The sequence below is a fragment of the Carassius gibelio genome, chromosome A21, assembly GCF_023724105.1.
Source record: "Carassius gibelio isolate Cgi1373 ecotype wild population from Czech Republic chromosome A21, carGib1.2-hapl.c, whole genome shotgun sequence".
NCBI classification, from domain to species: Eukaryota; Metazoa; Chordata; class Actinopteri; order Cypriniformes; family Cyprinidae; genus Carassius; species Carassius gibelio.
In genome coordinates, this window is record NC_068391.1 from 16,891,918 (window position 1) to 16,918,550 (window position 26,633).

Below are 26,633 nucleotides of genomic sequence, written 5' to 3' on the forward strand. Positions count from 1 at the left end.
AATATTAACAGTAAAATGTATGCATCTTGCGAACGAAGGTGCCCTGAAAAGGTATGGAATACATTAATATTGTAATATTGTAGTTTTCATGTAAATATGACTGTTGAGATACACAAAAAATAAGAACAATACCACTTGACTAGTAAATGTCATAAGATTTATTATGAATCGTCAATATGTTTTTTTTTTTTTTTGTAGTAATCTAACATATTTTAATAAGTTTATTACTATTTCAGTTAAACATGGTGGACAATTCGATCTTAATGCAGCCCAAAATTTACAGGCGATATATAACTTAAACTTTCTCCATAGGGAAAATGCACAGTTTTTCATATATTCATATATAATATCAATGTAGAATGAGGTCTAACGGTCCCGCCCACATCATACAGTATGATACATGGTCCCAAAAAAGGAAACAAGGGGAGGGATTAACATTTAAACAAACAAACAAAATCTGCAATCTACATGCAAAACCAGGCATCAGTCTAATCCTAAAATACATACACATATGTGAATGCGTGCATATACCTCACATATATACATACATCCATACACATATATTAGAAAAATGAAAAACAAAACATACTAATACATTTCACAAAGGTTAGGCTATTTTGTTTGTTTGTTTTTAACGGAGTGTGAAGCACAGCAGGTATTATTCCATCTTCACATCCCTAAAAAATGAAAACAGGAAGTCAAACATAAGATCCAAAGGTGTTTGCAGCAGGAAGAGGATGTTGAGCGCAGGAATCACAGTGTTACATTTGAAAGTGACAGTATTTAACAGGGTTATTCAAATCTTGCCCTGGAGGGCCAATGCAATGCAGAGTTTGGCTCCAACCCTGATCAAAGTCACCTGCCTCAGATTTTCTAATGATCCCAAAAACATTGATTAGATTTGAATAACCCTGGTATATAGCAAAAACGTGGTGTACCTAACCATCGACAGCAAACCTTACAGTCAGATGTCTGACTTTGTGCAGGTTCAATCTAGCGAGTGCATTGAGAATGACAGTCCGACTTTAAAAGCACCACTGCTATTGGCAAAAATAAAGTTTTTTTGTCCTGATGTCAACAAAACAGCCTGTTTTAACCTCCTAAAATACTTATAAACAAGCGCCTACCTCATGACAAATGTACACAATCACACATAATAATGAAAATTACTGAGCGGCAGTGAACGTAAAATGGACACAACAGCACCGACCTACATTGGACAAGGGCGAGCGCGTTTAGACGGTTTAGACACGTCATCAACGTGCGCGTGATGGAAAAGTTCGATTTACGTTAACATATTTTCTAAGACTTCATTCGACGGTTTTTATCGTGTCGCTACCAGCACGAAAACATTGGTAACTGCTGATTTGAAGAAAGGGAAATGCCCGACACCACGACGCCGTATGTAACGTTTTTAATAATTTGAAACGTTAATCAAGTACTACTAAGTACTGTTACGTTAAACGTCTTAGCACTTGCTGTATGTTATGAATGATTTAATGTACTTTCAAATTCATGTCTTTCCTAGATGTTTAATTGTACATAAGTTTCTTTACAACCTATACACTTTTAAGACTTTGAGTTTCTTGATTGCCAACAGATGTCTGACTTCAGGTCAAGTCATGTCTGTCTAATATACTCTTACGCTTCATATAAAACAATGTTGTTGCATTGCGTAAGCAGCAGGTGGCGCCACTGGCCTTGAATTGGGGCTTAGGCACTTATATTTCCTCGCAAGTATAAAGACACTTCGAGTAACCTGATCTGTCTGAAGTCTGAATGTACCAGTTTTTTTTTTTTGTCAAAAGCCCTGTTTGAAGAGTTTTAAATGCCCCTAAAGATAGTTACAAAGTACACGCTTTTTTCCTGCATGCTTTCAGTACTGAGCTTTAAGCACTCATTTTTGACTCATGGAGTTTTTTTGGTGAATGAATGTAAAAGCTCGATAATCTGCATACTGAAAAAGGATACGACGGAAAAAAATGATTTGTTTTAGCACTCCACTCTCACATTACTAAAAACTGACCAATGTCTTCGAATTTAGTTAAGCAAAAATGCATTACATGAATTTCTTTCCAGCGCTAGACACGCTAAAGACACGCAAGCCCCTTCTACAAGCCAAAGAGGATATGCTCCGATCCAGGTGAGGTCCCGGCCTGTAGGAGAGACAGTAGTGAATTTCTGAACAAGACCTAGTCGTCCTTTTAGAAATTAGCTCTTGGTCTTTAGTCTCTCTTGCTCTCACTTTGTGAGACCTCCTTTCAAGGAAGTCTTTGTGCAGCCTCTCTTTTCTCTCAGGCCAGCTTTAGTGTGCTGACGGGAAACGGAGGAACAGTTACCATAGTCACCGGATTGAGCACCGTCTGGCCCATCAGCCCGGGGTGATGGTGGGCGACCACGGCCGTTGGCTTTCCCATCATGGTGGCCTGCTGACCTGTAACTGGTGTGCCGTTAATTTGGGCGTGAGTGTGCGGGTGATGCGCCAATGTGTGTGTGATGTGCCCCACCACCGTCGGCTGCGAGACGGCTACTGACTGCGGGTAAATGTGGGCCACGGGATGCACGGTGATGTGTCCGATAGGCTGGCCTCCACTAGAGGGCGCAATGTGCGCCAGATGTTTAGGCCCAGCTGGGATGACGTGGTTGACCGCTTGGATGACGGACGCATGTGATACGGATGCGTGGGTGATGACTGTTGGCTGAGGAGGGGAAACAAGGTGGGAAGGGGGCGCAGGGGCGATGGCTTGAGGGGTGACCACTGTGGGCTGGGGTTGACTGGGTGGAGCGGAGGGTGACGTGGTGGGTTTGTGTTGTATGGAGATATGTGTAGGGAGAATGGAGGGTGGAGGCATGGCAGCGCGGGGCTCTGATGGGGTCGGAGCAGACGGTTTGGCCGCAGAAGACGAGGGTGGGGAGGAGAGCATGTCATCATCTACGTCTTGGTCAAAGTTGTCTTCACCCTCTGAAAAGAGAGGAAATGATTCATGGTAATTCAATTTTATGTTGTTTCAATCATACAAATTACAACTAAGCATATAGGGGGAAAAAATGATGTTTGATGTAATATGAAGTCATACTTTAAGTTGTTAGTAGAAGGAAAAATTACACCATGAAAAACTAAGAAATAATATTTCTGATTTAAGAAACCTCAACATGGGGTTAACCCAAGAAAAAAAATATATATATACAGTACAGACCAAAAGTTTGGAAACATTACTATTTTTAATGTTTTTTAAAGAAGTTTCTTCTGCTCATCAAGCCTGCATTTATTTGATCAAAAATACAGAAAAAAATGGAATATTGTGATATATTATTACAATTCATAATAATTGTTTTTAAATGTATTATACTTCTAAATTATCATTTATTTCTGTGATGCAAAGCTGAATTTTTAGGATCATTATCACATGATCCTTTAGAAATGATTCTAATATGATGATTCATTATCAAAGTTGGAAACAGTTCTGCTGCTTAATATTTTTTCAGAACATGTGATACTTTTTTAGGATACTTTGATGAATAAAAAGTAAAAAAAAAAAAAAAAGAAGCTATGTTTTTTAAATATAAATATTTTGTTATAACAATACTGGTCAGTAATTTGGGGTCAGTAATTTTTTTTCTTTCTTCTTTTTAAATAAAATCAATACTTTTATTCAGCAAGGATGTGTTAAATTGATAAAAAAAAAGTGATAGTAAAGAAAATATATTATTAGAATATATGTTATTATAATTTTTTTTATAAATGATATATCATTTTTTTTTACCTTTTATTCATCAAATATATTAGACAGCAGAACTGTTTCCAACACTCATAATAAACCAGAATATTAGAATGATTTCTAAATGATCATGTGATAGACTGGATGTTACATGTGACACTGAAGGCTGGAGTAATGATGCTGAAAATTCAGCTTTGCATCACAGGAATATATATATATTTTTTAAAGTATATTCAAATAGAAAACTATTATTTTAAGTTGTAATAATATTTCACAATATTACTGTTTTTTTCTGTATTTTTGATCAAATAAATGCAGGCTTGATGAGCAGAAGAAACTTCTTTCAAAAACATTAAAAATAGTAATGTTTCCAAATTTTGGTCTGTACTGTATATAAATCCTAATAATAATATCAGGTCTATTTTGATGTAAAAAAAACTTGACTAACAATTTGTAAAAAAAAATTATAAATAAAAAAATTAACTTTTGTGGAAGCTTTTCCACAATTTTCTTCTCAGGATTCTTAAGAAAACAAGTATTCATTTCTTACCAGAATCATATATATATATATAGCTTATATTCACAAATATGTGCTGTACCTGATGCGGTTGATGTGGAGACCTGATCATCTTCCGGTTGGACAGTTTGTCGGAGTATCCTGTCGATCTCCATGATGTCTAAACACTGGCTCAACTCATTCTTCAGCTCGGCGAGTCTTTGCTGAGTGGCGATCTTCTCCCGTGCCAAGCGCTCCATCTCATGCTCGTACTCCTTTTCTTTCCGCTTCAAAGTCTGCACCAAATATGATACATCACTCTTTGTATCATCTGCACTTCAATATGCACATTAATCACCACAATTAACTCATGTCTAAGCTTGAGAATACACACTTGCTGTAAAATCTCTACTTCATGTTTAGATATAACAACTTACTACTTGCAGATGTTATAAGGGGTGGGATGAAAAGAAAGGAAGTGGTAGTCACACAGGCAAATGATTTGACCCACTTTTTGTGTTAGTCAGCTGACCGCGGGACATCAAACTAGGCTAATAGGAACAAACTGTTTAGACATGTAAACCCTTGAAGAGGAGCAGTTATGTCCGTCCACATTCAAGAAATGCGAGGCTGGAACTGCTATATGACAGAATGTTTAACATATGTGCTCATCCAATTTTATGATAAAAAACTGTCCCCAACCCCATCTGTCAAAGCCTTGAGCATGTGACGGCTCTGACACACTCTCATCAGTCAGTTTCCTCCTCAGTCCCTCCCTCACCTATGTTCTGCCAAAGAAACTGTGTGACAACACCGGCGTTTTGGCTCCTAATTAGCAGGAGTCCTGTAGAGTCACAGAGGACTGCAGTGTACAGAAGAACAAAACACGTCTCTGAGTACTGAAGAATAGAAAGCAGCGAAGCAGTGAGCGTGCACCAAGATAGAGTTCTGCACAGAGGTGGAGGGTGTTTTTTGTGCGTGTCTGGGATTATATAACCCACTGATAGAGTATTAAGGGAATCTGAATGTGACTGGTGCAGTAGGTTGAGAGTGCAGGCAGAGAGAGAGAGAGAGAGAGAGAGAGAGAGAGAGAGAGAGAGAGAGTCTGTCCTATTGAAGCCTGATCCAGGATTAGTCAGATTGGACTGTCTGGCCCTAACCCCCTTCACACAGCAGGTCAACACCAATACACAGAGCAATACATACAAGCCAACACCTCCGGTTTGGTAAACAACCAGCCCTATTAAAATGTATAATATTAAAACATTGTTAAAACACTGAAAAAACAGTTTACTCTTCAGAAATGAACCTTCAACTGATTATATTTGGCTGTAATAGAAAGTTATTTTAATATTGAAATGAAATTACACAAACACTTGCTATGCACTAAATGTAGGGTTGCACCGATATTAATACTCTGGGTGATATGCTGATAAGCCATAAATACAAATATATACACATACAACACAAAAGTTGGGGTTTTCTGTGATTTATTTTTTTATATATATTTTTGGAAATAATTCCCTTACTTGGTTGTTCACCAAGGCTGCATTTGTTTGTTAAAAAAAAATACTTTTTTGGTAACTTATTATTTTATATATTTTTCTAACATTTTTTTATTTTATATATTAAAATAGATTTTAAAATATTTTTTTAAACCTTTTTTCCAGATTTTTTCCTTTTTTATTAATAGAACATTTAAGAAGAACATTTGCTACATTTTAAATATAATGTTTTTGTACTATTTTTACAATCACTTTTTACCAATTTGAAAATGATAAACTATTAATTAAATTAAATATTTATTTAAATATCCAACATCTACTGATACAGATAAAAAAAAAAAAAAAAATGTAATGTTGGCCAGGAACTGATATGCTGCAAAACAGTTGAATGGTTTTCATATATATATATGTCTTGAAAACTGTATTTTGGACCTTGGTATGATTATTAAATGATTGTTAAAACCTTGTAAATGTTTCACATGAAAATTGAGGTGTTTTTGTGAACAAACAATTGAACGTAATAAAGAGATGCTACTTTAGAAGCAAAATGCACTCGAAATAAGTCAAGTACAAAGATGACAAATTAGGATGACAACAAGACTATATGTCATCATAGTCCTTGGTAATGTGACACTTCAGCTAGTGATAACGCAGTCATTATAATACTGAAACATCAGCCCCAGCCATCAGCTCAAATCCTGATGTGTGTGTGTATAGAACCTGTGCTCAATGACCCCAAGACAGTTTTGAACCCACTCCATCTTTAGTGTGTAACAGATTAGACACCCCTACAGACTAGATATCAGGTCCCACTGGATATCACCACGGCAACAGCTGGTACCCACCATGGTCTCCTTGGCAACAGAGCAGGGAAGTAGCAACGTGGTGATAAGGAGAAGGTGTAATAGTGAGGCAAGGGTTAATGTGATTGGCTCACATCGACGTCCAGTCCGATGGCTCTTGCACTCCCTCCCCTGTATCATGTGTTCGTGCCCCTCTCCGTCTGTTCCCAGCATCCCTTTCCCCCTCTTTATCGAATGTAGTTTGAAAAAGAGAGCGGTCAAGTAAAACTGCATTCGGACATCCAAACAATGAAATAATGCTGCAAAAATATTTGTGACTGATTCATTTAATCAGCTATTAAACATCCAATATTTAGTTTTTTTATTGACCAGTTAACTGCCTCTCAGTTTAAAAGTCTTGTCAATAGATAATGCGCATATTTTGTTTTACAAATATTTTACATGAAAAAGAGTGATTGAATTTGATTAAATACATGATTAATTGGTCAATTTGAAATTAAGTGATTACCAGCAGCATTAGTTCCTCATATAAACTCTTCAATCTACTGACACTGACAGCCTTCTCTTGTGCAAAAGAAGTGCACTCAATTATGCTGAATGTGTCTTTGTAATGTACTTAAAAAAAGATACTATGACATATTAATGACATAAATGGCCACATCAGTGTACTTAAAGAGAGTTTCCAGACTGTTTTTGTTTTTTACATTTAATTACACTTTTCAAAAAAGTGCACTTGTATATCAAATTAATAATTTTACTTTAAAAGTACATTTTATATAACTTACAAATTTAAAGTTTATATAATGTACAAAATTTCAACATCATTACACACATGTAATTACGACATTCAAGTTTCAGCAGAAATTAAAGTATATTGTAGTTTACCTTAAAAGCTGACAGTAAACTTTAAACATATTAAGACCTTTAAAAGATTTTAGTGAAGTAACTACATTCAGTATAAATTTAAACTAAGTGTCCAAAACATTTCCATAATATCCATAATAAGTACTCTTTTTAAAAATAAGCAAAATGTTACATTTTATTTAAAAATTTATAACAATTAATAATTAAGTCAATTAATAACAAACTTTCTTTTCTCAGTGTTTTGGGTTAATTTTAAATACATACTGTGAAGTGTTTATTTGATTTCCGCAATGTTTTGTATCTCTCAGTCATTATTTAAAAGTGACGTGACATTCAGCCAAGTATGGTGACCCATACTCAGAATTTGTGCTCTGCATTTAACCCATCCAAAGTGCACACACACAGAGCAGTGAACACACACACACACACTGTGAACACACACCCGGAGCAGTGGGCAGCCATTTATGCTGCGGCGCCCGGGGAGCAGTTGGGGGTTCGATGCCTTGCTCAAGGGCACCTCAGTTATGGTATTGAGGGTGGAGAGAGAACTGTACATGCACTCCCCCCACCCACAATTCCTGCCGGCCCGAGACTCAAACTCATAACCTTTCGATTGGAAGTCCGACTCTCAAACCATTAGGCCACGACTTCCCATATAGTCTGATTATATGTATAGAAGCATTATATCATATCAGCCACCAAAATAAAAATTAATGTATTGGTTGACCACCAGACTAAATAATGTGTAATAAAATATCAACATTAGAATCAGACCACCATAAACTAACACTGATGCTGCTGGTACATCACTGCAGCTGTGAACTCATGCAACTCATGTAATACTGTCCCTGTTATATTACTCCTGAGCGTAAAAAGAAGAATGCCATGCCTGTTTGAACACAGACAGCATCTAGAACATAACCTGTACAGAAACTCCATTTACAGACAGAGGGACCCCCTGCCATTCACTGACCACCAGCTCTGTTTGCTGTTGTCTCCTTGATAACAACGATTCACAGGACTACGGCCCAGAAAAGACAACCATGCAAGGCTACTGACTTGAACAATGTAGCATACCCTACTTTTACACAAGGGTGCCGAACAGCAAGCATCATGTACTGCAGCAACGTTTCAATATTGCATGGTTTGATTTTAAACCGCTTCAGTCTGCATGTGTGTGTCTGGTGTGTGCACAGCACGCTGAGAGAGAGAGAGAGAGAGAGAGAGAGAGAGAGAGGGAGGGGAGGAGGACTAGCACAGAGCAGCAGCTGACGTCACCGGGCTCACGCTTGCCATGTGCTCATGCCTCACGTGGACGCGGGAGCTGAAAGCTGAAAGCGGGGGGACTCGAGGACTGCGCATATACAGCAGAGAGTAGCGTGCGAGCAGGCGGCCCTCATTCCCTCGCTTGTGTTTATCGTGTCTTTACAACAATCGCCGGGTTCAGTTTTATAGCTTTTGAGATCATAACTCAAAGATATATCTTTCATAAACGGGTCATCTTTCTACCCACACTATTATACTAATTGTTGCGGCTACCGTCTGCAAATTAAATGTTCGACCATGACCTTGGCGCTTTTTTAAAGTTCTGATCCAGGTAAACTCATGAACTTCAACAGCTTAAACATGTGATCGGCCACCATATTATCCTAAATTACCTTTAATTCATTTAATTTTCTAAATTAATCCTAAATGTGCAAAATATTATTTTTTTAAAATAAATCAAGGTTTTTGCTCCAATTGCCATTTTTAACATTAGCTTTTGAACATCCGGCAAAGAAAAAACAGATGGATAGAGAAACAGCCAAGTGGGAAAAAAAATAAAGTACCTCTTATTGGTAAGAAAAGAACAGGAAAAGAGGGTAAGGAACAGATAAAATGAGCGCACATGGAGAAGAATTCGACCCAGGATGTTTTGGCAGATGCATATGACACAGTTCTGCCAGTAAAGTATGTGTGGAGAAGTGTATGTGGGTGGGAGGGTGAGAACGAGGAAAGAAGGAGAAAACGAGCTATGAATCCCCATCTTCTGACCTATTCCCAACACACTTTTCATTGTTATTAATTATTACCATTTAATTATATCGGTAGCACTTTATTTTACAGTCCTGTTCCTCATGTACATACTATGTACTTATGATAGTAATTTCAATAACTATGTAATAACTTGGTACTAACCCTGAACCTACCCCTAAACCTAACCCTACCCCATGTAGTTACCTTATATTACCAGAACTTTCTTAGATAAATACACTGTAAGTACACTATAAGTACATGTTAGTACACGTACTGTAAAATAAAGTGCAACCATTATATCCTTTAGGAATAAATGATGTTCTAATTATTTTTCATGAATTTATGTTGTCATCTAACTAATATAGTTCAGAGAAAAACATTCCCAATCAAAATGCCATCCTCACATGACCTTTTACAAGCAGACGTAACAGTTAAACTACAAATGGAATCAGGACAGATGTGTGTTTCTGGGTGAATCTCATAAAAACATGTCTGGGTCATCAAACATTTAACTTCAGAAATCAAAGGAGCATTCTTAAATGTTCCCCAAAATAGGCTTCTTTTATTTGCAAAATAAAGCGATTATATTATTACAATATTATTTATTTTAGAAGCTTCTACTGGATGCACATCAAATAGTTGTTTCATAGCACTTCTATCCCATCCCATTACCTGGATGTAGCGGAGAGCACTCCTTAAGACACTCAGATTGGACGTTTTCTTTTCATCCACATTAGGAACGTTCTTCTTGAGAGTCTCAAAACATTCTTTCAGATGTGCTCGTCTGTGACGGAAAGAAAAGCACTGATCGTTCCATTTCTTATGTCTTGTGCAAAGCAAGTTAAAGTTTTAACAGATGTTTAGGCAAAGCATTTTGGTGGTGGAAGTAACAGCAATGAATTCAAAAGGCAACTGCTTGGTAATATCACATTTGTTACTGTGGTAACTAGTATGGTAGAGGCCTTCTAGCCAATAAAAACAAATAGTGCACTAATTGCAAAGCGACATGAGTTAATGTGTCTGTGATCAGTCCAGCAACCGTACAACTTACATTAAGGCTACCCAATGCCGTTATATGCTCCACTTCGGTTTGTCAATAGAAATAAACAGAAAATTGTAAACAGAAGTTAACCCACCTGTTTTTTTCCAGCTTGTTGTGAACTTCTCGAGTTCCAGCCCTGCAGGAAAAATATAGAAAATGTTTCTAGGTCATATGTAAACTTTTACAAATCAACCCATTACTTTTTATATCATGGTCTCTTGCAACTAAGTATGTTGCAAATAAGTAGTTCACTAAAAAAAAAAAATCGGTCACTGCTCACTCTCACGTTATTTTAAAGATTTCTTTTTCTAGTAGGCCACACAAAAGGAAAGATTCTTTTCTGCAGCTCTTACACAAACAATAACGCCAAACACTGAGCAGGGGATGTCAAGCTCGGAAAAAAACTAAAGATGTACAAAAAAATAAAAAAATAAACACTGCATAAAGAAACTGAAAAAATTCAAAAGAACTAAAAATATTAGGCGATTTAATAATATAAAAATACCGTATAAATTTATGTCTTTATTAATTCATTTTCAAATGTTAATCCATCAAGCTTTTATTTTGGTGGAAAATCACAGACAGCCCTGAAAGCATCTCTTCTGTTGACAACAGCAAGTTTATAAGCACTTCTCTTTACAGTTTTGGATGCATGGTGCGTTCTCAAAAGCATGTCAATAAGCCATGCAAACTCTGTGAACCAAGCCTCTCTGAAACATTAAAAACACTGGATCACGAGCTGCTCGCAAGTAAAAGAACACAGTGCCACACTTCATTCTGAAACATGCAGCACATAAATGTACTGATATTAAATCGCACTAAGCCATATTTTCATTCTGTTCATTCTGAATGCCAATTTTCAAAACTCAATAGGACTTTAAACTTAATAAGCCCCGATCACTGACAAGATAAAGATGTCTCAACATATCTTGATTATTCATATAGTAAAAAATATAAATTATATTTAATGCTGCAACAAGTTTTCAGCAAATATTTTCACATGACAGAATATAGTGAAGGAGTCAGTGAAACTAGTTTTATGGTGATTTTTTGCAGCTTAACATCCTTGCATTGTATGGAAAAGAGCAGTGTGAATGTTCTCGAAATATCTCCTTTTGTGTTCCACATAAAAAAAAGTCATGTGTGTTTAGAACAGTGTTTTCCAACCTTTATTTTGGCCACGGCAGTCTTAATAAGTAAAAAATCTGCATCAACTTACAGGTTATAAAGTTTATTGTAGCTAAATGGGCGCTCTGTGATATAAAAGATGAAGCACTATGCACAGGATATATAGGCTAAAACAATATAATAGCGACTGCTAGGCGGCAAATGGTAAGACTCTTCGCTCTTCATATACACAAAATACATAAGCATTTATAGACATAGTGTTTCTTGAGTAAAGAAAATCCTTTACTTATTCAAACATCAGTTCTTTATTTAGCCTTGCATTAGCTTATGAGCAGAGATCTGTCTCTAGACTGTGTGGAGTTATTGATTGATGATCCAATGGCGTTACAAGGTTAAGTCACAAGCTCGTTTGAATGCTTTTCATTGGTTAATTATTTGCAAAACAGACGTAAAGATGACCACTAGCACTGATTTAAAATGATAACAACTAAATGGAGATAGAAAGTTCTGATAATTCTTAACAGAACACCTGACAACCTGCCGCGGCACAGTGGTTGGGAAACACTGGTTTAGAACGACCTGAGGATGAGTATATCAGAAATCACAAATGTAGTTTGCAGCTTACAAACACACACAGCAGCATTATTTCTCATCATGGGTCACAGGACAGGACAGCAGCCTACTTTGTAAAAATTGCAATCTCATAACAAAATAGCCAACACAATTTCAAGCGAGCATCCTACAGTTTAATAAACCTAAACCACAAAACACGGCTCACCCTCCAGGTCTCCTTTTGCCATCCAGGTTGCGCGGGTCTTCCACAACAGCTCCGTTAGGCCTGGGCGACTGGCCTGCCTGACCCTGGGCTGGTGCGGGCTGAGCTTGGGCTAGTGCTGGCTGGGGCAGGAGGGTGTGTTGCTGTGGTGGATGCTGGGCTGTGATGATGGGGCCTGGATATGCTTGCAGCAGCGTCTGCGTCTGTTGCAGTTGTGGCTGCTGTTTGGGACTGTTATTCGATGGAGGCAAGTTGGTAGCTTCTGCTTTTACATGTGCGATCAAGTGATGATGTTGTTGCTGCTGCTGTGGTGGGGAATGGGCATCCTTGCCATTAGGGCTGAGAAGGGGGACTGCTGGTGGGGACAGTGCTGAGGCCAAGGGTGTGACCACTGGCATAGAGGAGGCTGTGTGAAGGGACGAAGCAGTCTGAATGGGAGGGGCCGCGGGGTTGGCAGGGACCACTGGGATAGGAATGACAGCTATGGGAACAGGTGGTGGGAGGGGAGGGGGCGGGACCGGAGGGTGGTGCTGGTGGTGGTGGTGTGGCGGTAGCCGCATGTCGTCGACCCAGGTCACATGGTTAACTTGGACAGACTGGATAATGGGGGTAGAGAGCTTCTGCTCAGCCTCACGGGACAGCAGGGCCTTCTCTCGCTCCTCTTCCTCTGTAGAAAACAAAAAAGATCAAAATTATTATGCACAAAGAAAGACAAAATGAAGGCTAAAACTTGGATATACTATTTGAGAATAATAAACTTTGGGATGTTGTATGGAAACACTAAAATGTGAATACATATTCCAAAATGAGCAAGATAAAAAGTATGCAGTTGCTTGCAGTGGAAACATATTTGATTCGGCCTAAACTACTGGAAATACATTTACAGACTAAATTCCCAGTTGATCAATAAAAAATGTATTCACTCATGACTGGTTGCTTCTTCCCTTTAGAACTGTCTGAAGATTGTGCAAACAAAAATGCTCTGACATTCTAAACCACAATTCATTACATTTAATAAAAGTCCTACAGCTTCTGTTTCCATTTATATTTTGCAGTTTCCCTAGAACTCCTTTTGTTCTCGTGAACACATGGGATGGAACGCTGCTTGATCCACAAATAGTTTTGTGGTATTCTGATTTGTTGTATAAATTAAATTTTCAGCTTGAATGGAAACTTTTTTTTTTTTTTTTTTTTTTTTTACTCTCATTGGAGATTCTAAATAGAAAGAGACAGAAATGCTGCTTGATCCGCACATAGTTTTTGTGGTGATTTGATGATTTGTTTCATAAATTAAATTTGCAGCTAGATTGGACACTGTTAATTTTTTTCTTGACTCTCACTGGAGATTCTGATTTCTTGCCTAAATTCACAGTTTGAATGGAAAAAGTTAAAGGGTTAGTTCACCCAAAAAGGAAAATTATGTCATTAATGACTCACCTTCATGTCGTTCCAATTCCGTGAGACCTCCGTTCATCTTTGGAACACAGTTTAAGATATTTTAGATTTAGTCTGAGAGCTCTTAGTCCCTCCAATGAAGCTGTGTGTATGGTATACTGTCCATGTCCAGAAAGGTAATGAAAAGATCATCAAAGTAGTCCATGTGACATCAGAGGATCGGTTGAAGCATCGAAAATACATTTTGATCAAAAAATAACAAAAACTATGACTTTATTCGGCATTGTCTTCTCTTCCGGGTCTGTTATGAACGCGTTCACTGCAGTTTAGTGATATCTGGTTCGGGAACGAGTCACTCAGTGTAACCAGATCTTCTTGAGCAAGTTCACCAAATCGAACTGAATCGTTTGAAATGGTTCGCGTCTCCAACAAGCATTAATCCACAAATTACTTAAGATATTAACTTTTTTAATGTGTCTGACACTCCCTCTGAGTTCAAACAAACCAATATCCCAGAGTAATTCATGTACTCAAACAGTACACTGACTGAACTGCTGTGAAGAGAGAATGGAAGATGAACACAGAGCCGAACCAGATAACGAACAAAAGATTGACTCGATCTCGAGTCGAGATCCGGTTGCATCAGTTTTCGGATCACCAGTAGTGATGGAAAGTTCCATTCTTTTGCGCGAATCGGTTCTTTCGGGCAGTTCGATTTAATGAACCGGTTGAAGAAACGTCATTGGCGATGATTGCCCTTCATTCAAGTCTTCAGTTTACCCGCGCTCTTAACACTAGCACAGAATCAGTTCAGAATCAATCACCAAAAGAACCAGTTCGGTTCAGACGCTCTGTGTCTCAGACGCGCGCTGTGTCTCAGACGCGCTCACAACAGACCCGGAAGAGAACACAATGCTGAATAAAGTCGTAGTTTTTGTTATTTATGATTATTTTCTTACCTCTCTGGACATGGACAGTAGACCGTACACACAGTTTCAATGGAGGGACAGAAAGCTCTCGGACTAAATCTAAAATATCTTAAACTGTGTTCTGAAGATGAACGGAGGTCTCACGGATTTGGAACGACATGAAGGTGAGTCATTAATGACATAATTTTCATTTTTGGGTGAACTATGCCCAATATACTTAAAGCAAAATCACAGAACAAACTGGTGTTACGTCATTTTTAACAAAATCAAGCAAAAAATTTTTTTGAGTTGTCAGGAGTTCAAAATAGCTTGCCAAAGCAAACTTTTTTCACTTTATTCACCAGGCTTATTAGTGATTATTGGCCAATTCCAGCTTTCTCCATTTACCAGAAAGCCTTTGTGTCAGTTTAAAAATCTACAACACCTAAGCTAACAGATCAAAAACTATTTCAAAGTTTTTGTGATTTGAGTAAATATATTGGGTGAAATACTTACATAAAATTGCTGAAATGAAAGAAAATCTCATTGGATGTGATTAAATGTATCGTGTTGATTTAAATTGCCCGCCCTGGTGTGGGCCATTGAAAAAAACAACAAAGAATACTTTTGTCCTTAAGAATAGATCAGAATGCGTATCTGCAATAACCCTTGACTGTCATAATATAAGCAAAATATATTTACCCTGATGTAGTTGCCTGATTCATTAACAGCCTGAAATAAATATTAACAGCACAAATTTCAAAGCGCGATTTACCATTTATTATCCAGATATGGCATAGCTCGGTGTGTGTAAAAAATAAAAATAAAAAATAAACAAAAAAAAGGGTAATTCATAATACCTTTGTGAAAGAGGAGCAAACTAAAATAGCTAGACCTAATGAATATCGGCAGCAATGCTACAGATTAATAACAATTTATAGATCAGTAATGGAACTAATTAGTGCTTGTCTAGGCTCCGACTAAGAAGCGCTCTTGGCTGTGAGTGTAAATTATTCATGAGAAGCTGCAGACTAACAGAGTAATTTAATACATCAAGGCAGTGTGTGAAATTCCAATGAAATTCACAACAGGGCTCAAAACCTGCCGTGTAGCTACAGTTTTCCATTTTAAAAAGAAAAGCTGGTGTAGGGGACATTAAATCATGGCTTCATGTCCAAGGGTGGGATGTGAGGTAGCTGTCTGGAGGGTCTGTCTCTTTAAGAGAGAAGCCCCAGTAAGAGTCTTTCCTAGTCTCCAACTCTACACTGACGTAACACAGCAGTCTGCATGAAAAGCCAAGAGCTGGTGTGGGGAATCTGACGGCCGTGCCATCCCACCATTCGACCATTTCCACGATGATGTACTGATCTATTGTTTAGCCACTTGATCCATATTCAGTTCCATCTGAGTTGTGACTTCAGATCAATGTTTGAATTCTAATACAAGGGGGAGAGAAATTCTTGCTGCTGTCCAAAGTGTCTATGAGTCAAAACTGCCATTTGCACTGCAAGACATTCCTTTGCAGTAGAAACTGCATCTTGCGAATGTGAGCAGGCCGCAGACAAAGGGTTGACCTGATGCAAAGCGTTCCTACACAGTTCATTCAAACCACAGCATGTGGGAATCAATGATATTGATTGTGAAACACATTCTCAGAAGCCTTCAAAACTAAAGAATGCTGAGATCAATATTTTCAGTCTTTGCATATTTCTCCATTACATAACAGAAGATAAATACAAACCGAAATGGCGTTTCTCTTGACATTTACATGCGTACAAAGAAATGAATAGCATCTTAGGAATGGAATCACAAACACTAATGTGTCATTGTGCAGACACAACACAGCCAGCCTATTAAGTTCTGAACAGCTTATGAGAGTGCTATCTATTGCTCTCCGTAAATAAGCATGTAAAGCTCTTGAGACTTCACTCAGGACACAGATAGGATATATGGTGGTCCGTTGGCTTTAAGAGTGGGCATTTGGAACATTACAATGTGTAAATGGGACAAAGGAAACTTCAAAAGGAACCCTTCAAAATCACATTGTATTTTCAAAGGCTAATGTGGAAATCACGACCGTATTCTGAAACAAACTATAGACCAGAACAGTGCAAAGAGGCTTTGTATCAACTGCAATGAACTTTACTTACATAAAAATCATTGACAATAATTCATTTTGAACAACAAAATCAAATGCAAACATTAAATTTAATTTGACAACAAACTAACCTATTCGTGACTGTGTGGGTCTGGACAACTAGTTCACATCTTCATTAACACTCAGTATTAAAATATTTAATGTCTGTCAGACACTATCAAAGTCCACAGAGCTCAAACAGCAAGTGGAAGTTTAACCAGCTTTGATGGTATAAAACTGAAGCGATATTATCTTTGTTGTTATACTTATATATATATATATATATAATAAATGTAAGGTATCATTCTGTTCTCCTTTAACATAAAACTTCACAAAGAGTTTTTAATACAGCACATTTGCACTTACATGTAATTTTTTAGATCTATACAAGGTCAAAGATTGTGTAAGTGCATGCAAAGTTTGCATATATAGAGCCTTTAAAGAGAAAGACCTTGCAGGGATGTTCAAAAATATGCAGCTGCACTTATTGTTCTTCTTATTGTATCTTTTTAACTGTATGACAAAAATTCAAAGAAGAGTAATGAAAGAGTAAATCAGTATGTCAAGCTTTTACTTGGGAGATGCATGAAAAATACACATTATATAACTTCTGCATTGAGGGAGGGTGGCGTTGCCCTATTTTCTCCCAAGTTGTGACCCGGGAGAGACGGAGTGGGGAGTTGGTGTCTGGCGCGCACGTGGTTGAAGAGGGCGGACTTTCAGCACGCGGTATTTGCTGTGGGCGTGGCTTTACTGACACGTCACCTCGAGAATGAAACGAAACAACCCCCCTCCCCTAAAAAAAGCCTTACATTGTCTGTTTTATGCAATTTCGGCGTATAGAAGATTAAAAAACAAACAAAAAAGAGATTAAGCAGCTATTAACGAAGAAGTGTGTTGGGAAAAGTAGGCTGGTGTTGAAAGTTATAAGATGAGATAAACACTCGGCAATGTCATTATGTTTAAAAAAAAAAAAAAAAAAAAAAAAAACTTGCCACCGCCCAACGGATAGCAAACACGACGTTCGGTACATTTAGCTAACCAGTTTATAAATTAACTGGTGAATAAAAATAGTTGTTATCATTTTAAGAATTCTACCCATTCAATATAAATGCAAAAACGTGTAACTTAATGTGTCGCGCCATATCCGAGGATCTGTCGGGTAAATGTACCCACCCACCGCTGCGCCACTGAGCCATTATAGTAGCACACTAAATATAGCAAGGATTTAACCCGGAAACCGAGTGAGCGAAATATGCCCTAGTCACGAAGACTGCACCATACAAAAAGTGCAAACCCCTTGGAGATTACACTGAGACAAAGAGCTCTTGATCGCAATTCTTATAATAAAAAGCTGATTTGCATTTTTTTTTTTCTTTTTAAAGAAAATATAACTGTAGTTATTTATCTTGAAGTGTGCCGGTATGAAAAAACAATTGCTGGGTACAATCCCAAATCAGTTCATACATATCTAATTTATCATGTAGATCTATGCAATCACCCAGTCCCCCCCGCCCCCCCCGTCCAGCCTTACCACGTGTAATCTGTTGTTGCTGGGCTTGCCACTCCAAATACCTGGCTGCTTCCAATAGAGTATCGATACTCATTTTGAACACCGATACAATACGTTCCCGTTAAAAATGTATGCAAGCAAGCCCCCGATACAGATATATGTGGTGGGTTAAATCACAGTATAATCCAACTGGCTTCCAAAGACAGTCATAAGACATCCAGGGCACTCCCGAAATTCATCAGAAACACATTACTTCACTGGCAACAAGATGGCGATTGGAGTAATAGAAAATACAAGTCGAAAGGCATACCGTTCAAGGTCCGCCCTCGCTGGAGATACTCCGCCCTAATACTACCAGTGATTAAAAACTAGGACAGATCACGCTGTCATACTTAGCGGTAGGATCAGGAATCTACCGAACGTAATCTCTCTAAATGAGATCGAAATGTTTATAGAAATGATCAAGACTTCAGGGTGATATTGTTATGGAACGCTAGACGCTGTTTAAATGTGTTTCCGGTCGCTTATTACAGCATAAAAGGAGGAAATATTGTGAAACGTATACGGAATCCATGTTCCGGGTTTTCGCAGTAGCCCTATCCTGCGGTACATTAGCACATGATTAAAACATGTCGAGGAGAGAGAACCAATGGGCGTGGAGAACAACAAGGCATGGTGTCTGTCCACATGGACAGCCGCTAAAGGCTGAGCGCGGGTCATTTGCATGGCGAGACCGTGTATGGCAAGCCGTTTTACATTTATTCCACTTACTATCAATTTTTGTTGCTAGGACTTGTTTAATTAATAGAAAGTAAAACTAGTATTTTAAATGCCACTAGTGACTACTCCTCCGCTAGCAGTCACTGTCAAATAGTGATGTCCAATTCGCGAAAGAATCGTTCAATTTAACCGGTTCTTCTTAGTGAACCAGCTGAACCAGTTCACCAAATCGAACTGAATCGTTTGAAACGGTTCGCGTCTCCAATAAGCATTAATCCACAAATTACTTAAGCTTTTAACTTTTTAAACGTGACTCACCTTCCCCCTGAGGCAGAATAAACCAATATCCCTGAGTAATTCATTTACTCAAACAGTACACTGACTGAACTGCTATGAAGAAGAACTGAAGATGAACACTGAGCAGAGCCAGATGACAAACGTACATGCCCACTGCTGGAGCATTTCTCGTTCTCGAGTCAAGAAATGGTTGCATCGGTTTTCGGATCACCAGTACACTGAACTGAGAACTGTTTCTGTCGGACGTGTCTGATTTGAGAATCGATGAGCTCGATGAGCTGATGATACTGCGCATGCGTGTAATTTTTCAAGTTTTTTGTTAAACATCGGAAAGTGTGATAAAAGAACTATATATATAATCTATATATATATATATATATTTTAGATGAGTGTTTCTAATCTGTATATTGTAGACTATGTATAGGCCAAAGGGGTTTTCAGGGAAGTTGGACAATAATTAAGACTCTAAAGACTATGTTTAATAGGAATAAGGGATGATTTATGAAATATCTGTACTGTATTTATAGTTAATGATGACACATTCACAAATTGAGTTTGTAGTAAACAGAACATAAACACAAGTAGAGCGGCTGATGATACTGAACTGCAGCACATGCCGATTAGAGCGATTCTCGTTCTTGAGTCAAGAATCGGTTGCATCGGTTTTCGGATCACCAGTACACTGAATCGAAAACCCTTTCTTTCGGACGCGTCCGATTCGAGAACCGAGGAGCTGATGATACTGCGCATGCGTGATTCAGCGTGAAGCCAACTGACTCTCAGCGCGTCTGAACCGAACTGATTCTGTGCTAATTTTATGAGCGCGGGTAAACCGAGGGCTTGAATGAAGGGCGAAACGTAAATTAATTTAATAACAAATACATTGCAATGGATTATGTATAGTTAGTGGATCATGGTTTCTGCGCTGGGGACACCTAATTTATTTACTTTATGTCTTCAAGACTTAAATCCTTGTATGCACATTATTGCTGTTACTGTATTTGGGTGCATTGTTGCAACATTTAATTGTAAACTTTTCATTATTAAGAGGATTTTAACTGACTAATGTTATGATTACTGACTTTATATATTTGAATGTTTGATAGATTTCACGCCATTATGTCATTGCCAATGACCTCATTACGTCGAGTAATGTATTCTATAGGCTAGATTGTTTTTAAGGTCTATTTTTACAGGTTGTTAAATAGACAATTAAATAAAGCAACTTATGATTTCAGGGGTTTACATAGGCTATTGTCCAGTTTCATATTTGCTCAGTGAGAGTCATTACATTCTGGGCTTGACTCAAAACATTCGGGGCTGAAGCCCTGGCAAAATCGGCTGGCGCCACCCCTGACCATAAAATGAGACATTTTATTTCATGATTTCTATATGATATTTATAGACAGAGAGAGAGAGAGAGAAAGAGAGAGAGAGAGAAAAGAACAAAGCAAATTACAAAAAATAAGACGAATATGACAGAGATACAAGTTAAATAATCTTTTTTTTTTCAAATACAGTAGGTTTGAAAAAAAAAACTTAGGGTGACATCTGGTCACCCTAAATTTGTGAAATTTTATTATATGAGGTTGTGCTTCAGATATCAACCATGCACTTCTGGCTAGTATGTAGTTATTTTTTTGTTAAGTATTCCATTTTTATTAACTACTGCTATACTTATTTCTTAGTTAAATGTAACTACTAGTTTTTAGTATATCCTTTGAACTTTTTATGTCTTTTTTTTGTTTGATTAACATTAATTACACAGGCAGGTATTTAATTAGGCTGCTGTCCCTTTAAGACCGAATGCAAGGATGTAATATACCGACATGTATCCAGTTTAATCAACCTGTCTACATTCATTTAAGGCATAACGACTATATTTACGTGAGATACTCCTCATGATGGAAATTTTGAAAACTGCGTGTCTATTTGACAATTCTGGTGCATTATAGAGAATGCTTCCTGTGTGTCATTCAGCAGAATTCTGCCTATCCCACCTTCACTAACTGCAAATAAACTGATGATAAATTCTGATTGGATGGTCAGTTGGCTCGATGATGAGCTTGGTTACCTTTGATTAGGATGTTGTTGCATGACAGAACACTACAAGTACTCGCTCTGATCTCCGAGTCATAAAGAAATGTTGAAAAATGGGACAAAACTTGAATGTTTTCTTAATAAGGAGAGACACTAAAAATAGAGCGGAGAAACTGGACATCTGGTCACCATTTATTTAGAATTTAATTCTATGAGTTTGTGCTTCAGATATCAACTGTGCACTTCTGACTAGTATGTAGATACATTTTTATTCCAATTTTATTTATTGACTACTACTATACTTATTTCTTAGTTAAATGTAACTACTGATTTTTAGTATATCCTTTGAACTTTTTATCAACTTGTTTTTTAAAACTTCTTCATAGTTCAATTAAAAATATTACTAGTAATTCAAATGTTACACACTTTCTAATAGATGTTTTTATTCAGTAAGTACTGGGAAAAACTATTACTGCTATTGCAATAAGTTCTAGAACACGTAGTTAAGGGGGGGGGGGGGGTGAAATGCTCGTTTTCACTCAATATCCTGTTAATCTTGAGTACATATAGAGTAGTACTGCATCCTTCATAAATCCAAAAAGTCTTTAGTTTTATTATATTCATAAGAGAAAGATAGTCTGTACCGATTTTTCCCAGAAAAACACGACCGGCTGGAGGCGTGACGTGTGGGCGGAGCTAAAGAATCACAAGCGCGAATAGGCTTTTGCGTTGAGAGCATGTGGAAACTGTGACATTACCGTGAGGGAAAAACCATCATCCAAAACAAACCATGGCTTACAGTCAGATTCAGCCGTTTATTTATGATCCAGAATCAGATCCAGAGGCTGAAACTGAACGAAAGCAGCAGCAGCAACGACTCGCTCCGAGCGGGGCTCGAACCCGGGTCTCTGGCATGGGAGGCGGACGCACTAACAAGGAGGCAGAGATATTTGAAGCAGTTTTACTCACCGCCTGCGGTTCCAACACACGATCGTGACCCTTTTTCCTTGGGATTGCATCATCCTTAAGAAATAAACGATACGCAAATCCGTCGTCAAACTGGGCCTTGTGAACAAGCATCTTCGAAATGCAGGGAACAAACAAAAACACTTGCACAATTCCGTTGATGCTCTGTAAAAATAAACTCCATCCACTGGTCCCTTAATGCTGTTTTTTTTTTTTTGGTAATCTGTGCAGGGTTATCTTGCCCTGGCAACCAAAAACACACTTCTTTTGTGACTTTTTTGCGACGCTCTCGCTCTGATCAGTGAAATGTCTATGCTGCTCAGCCTCGCTATACGGGAGCGTGCGCTCTTCTGGCAGAAGTGCCTTAGGACCCATATAAGGAAATTCCGCTCCATCTAACGTCACACAGAGCCATACTCGAAAAAAACTTTCCGAAACTTGTGACAAACCGGCAGGAGTATGTTTAGCATGGGAATCCAACTCTTTAACAGTGTAAAAAACTCAGTATGCATGAAATAGCATTTCACCCCCCCTTTAACTGACAGAGATACTAGTGACTATTGTATTACTACTACTACTATCAATTAAGAAAAATATTTACTAGTAACTAAACAGATACTGGTTTTAGTTTTAAGGAATACATGTTTAAATGGCTTGCCATATAGCGTGTGAAAGGCTCGCTGTCTTGGTACCTGCCAATCATCATGAACAAGTGGCCACGCCCAGATCGTGGTTAGCATTTTGGGTAGAGGATGTTCACTGTACTCTATACCAGGGGTTCCCAAACTTTTTAGCCCGCGACCCCATGATAAATGCGCTGCTGCCCCGCGACCCCCCAAAAAAAAAAAAAAAAAAAAACACCTCTCGTCGCGTGAAATGTACAGCAAATCGATTTTATGCCCACCCAGCCGGCACATGACCGACCTTCAACGTTGAAATATGGTTGAAATAAGGTCAGTTGTGGTTTCAACGTTGAAACAACGTTGATTCAACGTTAAAGCTGAATGGTTGAAAAACATCCAGCACATGACCAACTTTCAATGTTGAAATATGGTTGAAATAAGGTCAGTTGTGGTTTCAACGTTGAAACAACGTTGATTCAACGTTTAAAGATGAACTGTTGAAAAACTTCCAGCACATGACCAACTTTCAACATTGAAATATGGTTGAAATAAGGTCAGTTGTTTTAATGAAACAATGTTAAAAATGTTTAATGCTAAATGGTAGAAAAAGGTTAACAAGCTTTTAAATTATTTATATTAAATTATTTAAATTAATTATTATTTTAATAGCATTTAAAAATATTTTAGTCATGATACCTATTCTAAAATCTAAAGGTATATGTTAAATATTATCATCATTAACAACAATAAAACTATACATTTCGCTGCTTTATCACACTGAAACAACTCCCATTGGTAGTTTTATTTTATTACTTCTATCATGATTGGTTAATCTGGCTGTCATTCAGGAAACAATTAATCGGTTCGCGCTTTTCTACATTTAAAAATATGACCGTTGTTGTCGTCTTTCTGTGAGTGACTGAGGCGGCTAACTGTGAGCTGCTGCTCGTTATAACTGACTGGTCGGTCGGTCCCGAATTATTTCATATTTGCCTGTACATTTTTTATTTATTTTGAGCGAATTTGAGTCGTGACCTGTCAATGGAGAACAAAAACTGTGAACACAAGAAAGGTCAGGTGTTCTGCGAGGTCCTGAAAACATCCTGTCAAAATGAGGTAAGAAAATCGCTAACGTTATCTTTATTATCTTTTGAAAATAGTAAAGTATTACCAGAGTTTACAAATGGGTAGTTAAAAGGACATGTAACCTGCAGATAAATAAATACCCGTGTGTCTATTTTTGCATTGCTTTATCACAGATGATCAAGTTAGATGCTCACCTAATGTGTTGCTGGTGAGTTATGTGTTAATGTCTGTCTTTTAGAGATTTTCCCATATTTTCCTGATATGAATCCCATGCATTAGGTGTGTTATATATGTTTGTATTCTTATAATAGTTTCAAAGTGTTTTCTGCAACATATAAGTGCAAATGTCGGTATTTAAATAATATAATTTTAATGAATTAATGAAAATGAAAAAAGAAATAAAAAAGGATTGTTTAAAGCCATGGTTCTAAAAGGGTCAGGCCCCCTCTAGTTGTTTTGCAGGTGAATCACTAAATTAAACTAATTAATGTTAATACATTTTAACTTAATCTTTGAGTAAGTTTTTTTTTTTGCACATTTAAGTATGTTACAGTTAAAGTACAGTACAGTTTTGTAACTTTTGTTACATAATTACATTTAAAATTAAATTTTAATTTAAACTTTTTTTTTTTCATTTACCTGTGTATGTAAGCACAGTTGTAGTGTTAATGTTCAAACTGTATTTACCATGGTAAAGTGTCTGACAATTAATTTTCTTATTAGAATAAAACTGCCTCATTTTTTAACTATAGACCTGTAGCTGAATAGTTTGGCCTACTACACTGCTGAAATGTAATGTTGGTCATTATGGTGCAACTTCATATTTAATAACAAATATTTTCTGAAGTGGTACTTATAAAAAGTTTGAGAATCAATGGTTTAAAGCAGTGGTCTCAAACTCAATTCCTGGAGGGCCACAGCTCTGCAGAGTTTAGCTCCAACCAGCTCCAAATCACACCTGCTTGGAAGTTTCTAGTAATCCTGAAGACCTTGATTAGCTGAATCAGGTGTGTTTGATTATGGTTGGAGCAAACTGTGCAGAGCTGTGGCCCTCCAGGAATTGAGTTTGAGATCAATGGTTTAAAGAAATGGTATAATATGAAATCCTGCTTTTTAAGAACTTTTCAGTAAACTCTTTCTTCTTTCCCCTTGTAGAGTCATCAAGGATCCAGCTTGTTCTTGAAACATTGGTAAGAAATTGTTCATCTGCTACATTGCACTGTCACTTCTGCTAGAGATGCTTTGACCTTTTGTGATAGGTTTTGATTGTGCTTAGTTTAATAAAAATGTACTGAATTTGATTTGACTTGTTTTACTACACTGTAATGTTAGTGTTCTGATTAAAACAGTGTAACTGGGGGCTCTGAAAACACTGCTTGTGAATAATTTGTTAATATTGTACATTTTCATCTGAATACATTAAGTGTTTAATGAATAGTGTTGTCCACTTTGTTTCCAACCTCACTGTTACTGAACTGTAAAGTGAAAATATTGTGTGATTTATTTTGCATTCAGTTTTCAGTTAAATATATTTCACAATATCAAAGTTATTGTCAAACATTGTGAACATATCTAAACAAACTGGTTAAATCTTATGTGCCCTCCAGAAGTTTGCCCTCTGCAAGTGAACGATTCCTTGTGGTGCCATCCCAAAGAAGTTCACAATCACCCTCACGGATCTTTTCCTGGACTGTACCCAGCTGGTGGAATCACCTCCCAATCTCAATCCGAACTGCTGAGTCTTTACTCATTTTCAAGAAACATCTTAAGACTCATCTTTTTCACCAGAACTTAACCAACTAATGCTAGCACTTTTCCTTCTTTTCTTGTCTTTCATATTGAAAAAAAAAAAAAAAAACCTGGCTATGCGTTCTGAACTAGACTAACTGAGACTTGTCATGGCACTTGTATCCTGTTGTTGTTCGCTTGTACACCTGACTGCTTCTGTTCTTCTCATTTGTAAGTCGCTTTGGATAAATTTGTCTGTTTAATGATTAAATGTAAATGTTTATACAGGACGGTACAGAAAGTGCACAAGTGGGAGAGAGTGGAGGGGACGGTGTCAGAAAGGACCTAGCGCTGGGACACTTTCAAGGATCACCCGAAGCACAACCACACTGTATACACTAAGGCTGCTGGTTCTAACATTTTAGAGTGCCCTGCGGTAGAAATCTCATTCTGCATTCCCCACGGTAAAGAAGACACAGTCCGGGGGGGTTCCCATTAGAAATGAACTGGTGGAAGGTTCCCTTCTCGAACTGTTCAACACATTTTCACTGCACAAATGTACACAACTCTTGTAATGAGACACATTACTAAAACATGTTTTTGACAGAAACTGTAGGTTTCCACCAAAATAAAAGATCCACTGGTTTCAGTCATAAAGGTACAAGGGTTTGTCTTGTAAGTGCTGCAAAAAAATATGCATTTATGTGCCAAATTATTTCACAAAAACCTTTAAATATTATTGTATTTGGATTGTTCTACTACATGTTTTTAGCATTACCTCCATGCATACTCTGCATAATAAAGTGTGGGATTATTTTCATCTGTTTTATACAGTATGTTTCCAAAATTAAACTGCTGTTTGACAATTTTGA

The 26,633-nt window shown here is 37.5% G+C and overlaps 1 protein-coding gene and 1 long non-coding RNA gene across 2 annotated transcripts; one reads left to right on the forward strand and one right to left on the reverse strand.

Moving 5' to 3' along the window:
• Nucleotides 1-135: 135 nt before the first annotated feature.
• On the reverse strand, nt 136-18,591 carry LOC127941995 (max-binding protein MNT). The gene is made up of 6 exons (XM_052537505.1): nt 18,323-18,591; nt 12,352-13,015; nt 10,540-10,581; nt 10,076-10,187; nt 4,319-4,511; nt 136-2,962 (listed from the first exon to the last, which is right to left on the reverse strand). The coding sequence occupies exons 1-6, from the start codon at nt 18,393-18,395 to the stop codon at nt 2,295-2,297; spliced, it is 1,752 nt and encodes a 583-aa protein (XP_052393465.1). The 5' UTR covers nt 18,396-18,591; the 3' UTR covers nt 136-2,294.
• Nucleotides 18,592-23,629: 5,038 nt separating this feature from the next.
• LOC127942011 (uncharacterized) lies at nt 23,630-26,633 on the forward strand. Its single transcript, XR_008149243.1, has 2 exons — nt 23,630-25,223; nt 25,641-26,633. It is a non-coding gene; the product is annotated as an uncharacterized LOC127942011 (long non-coding RNA).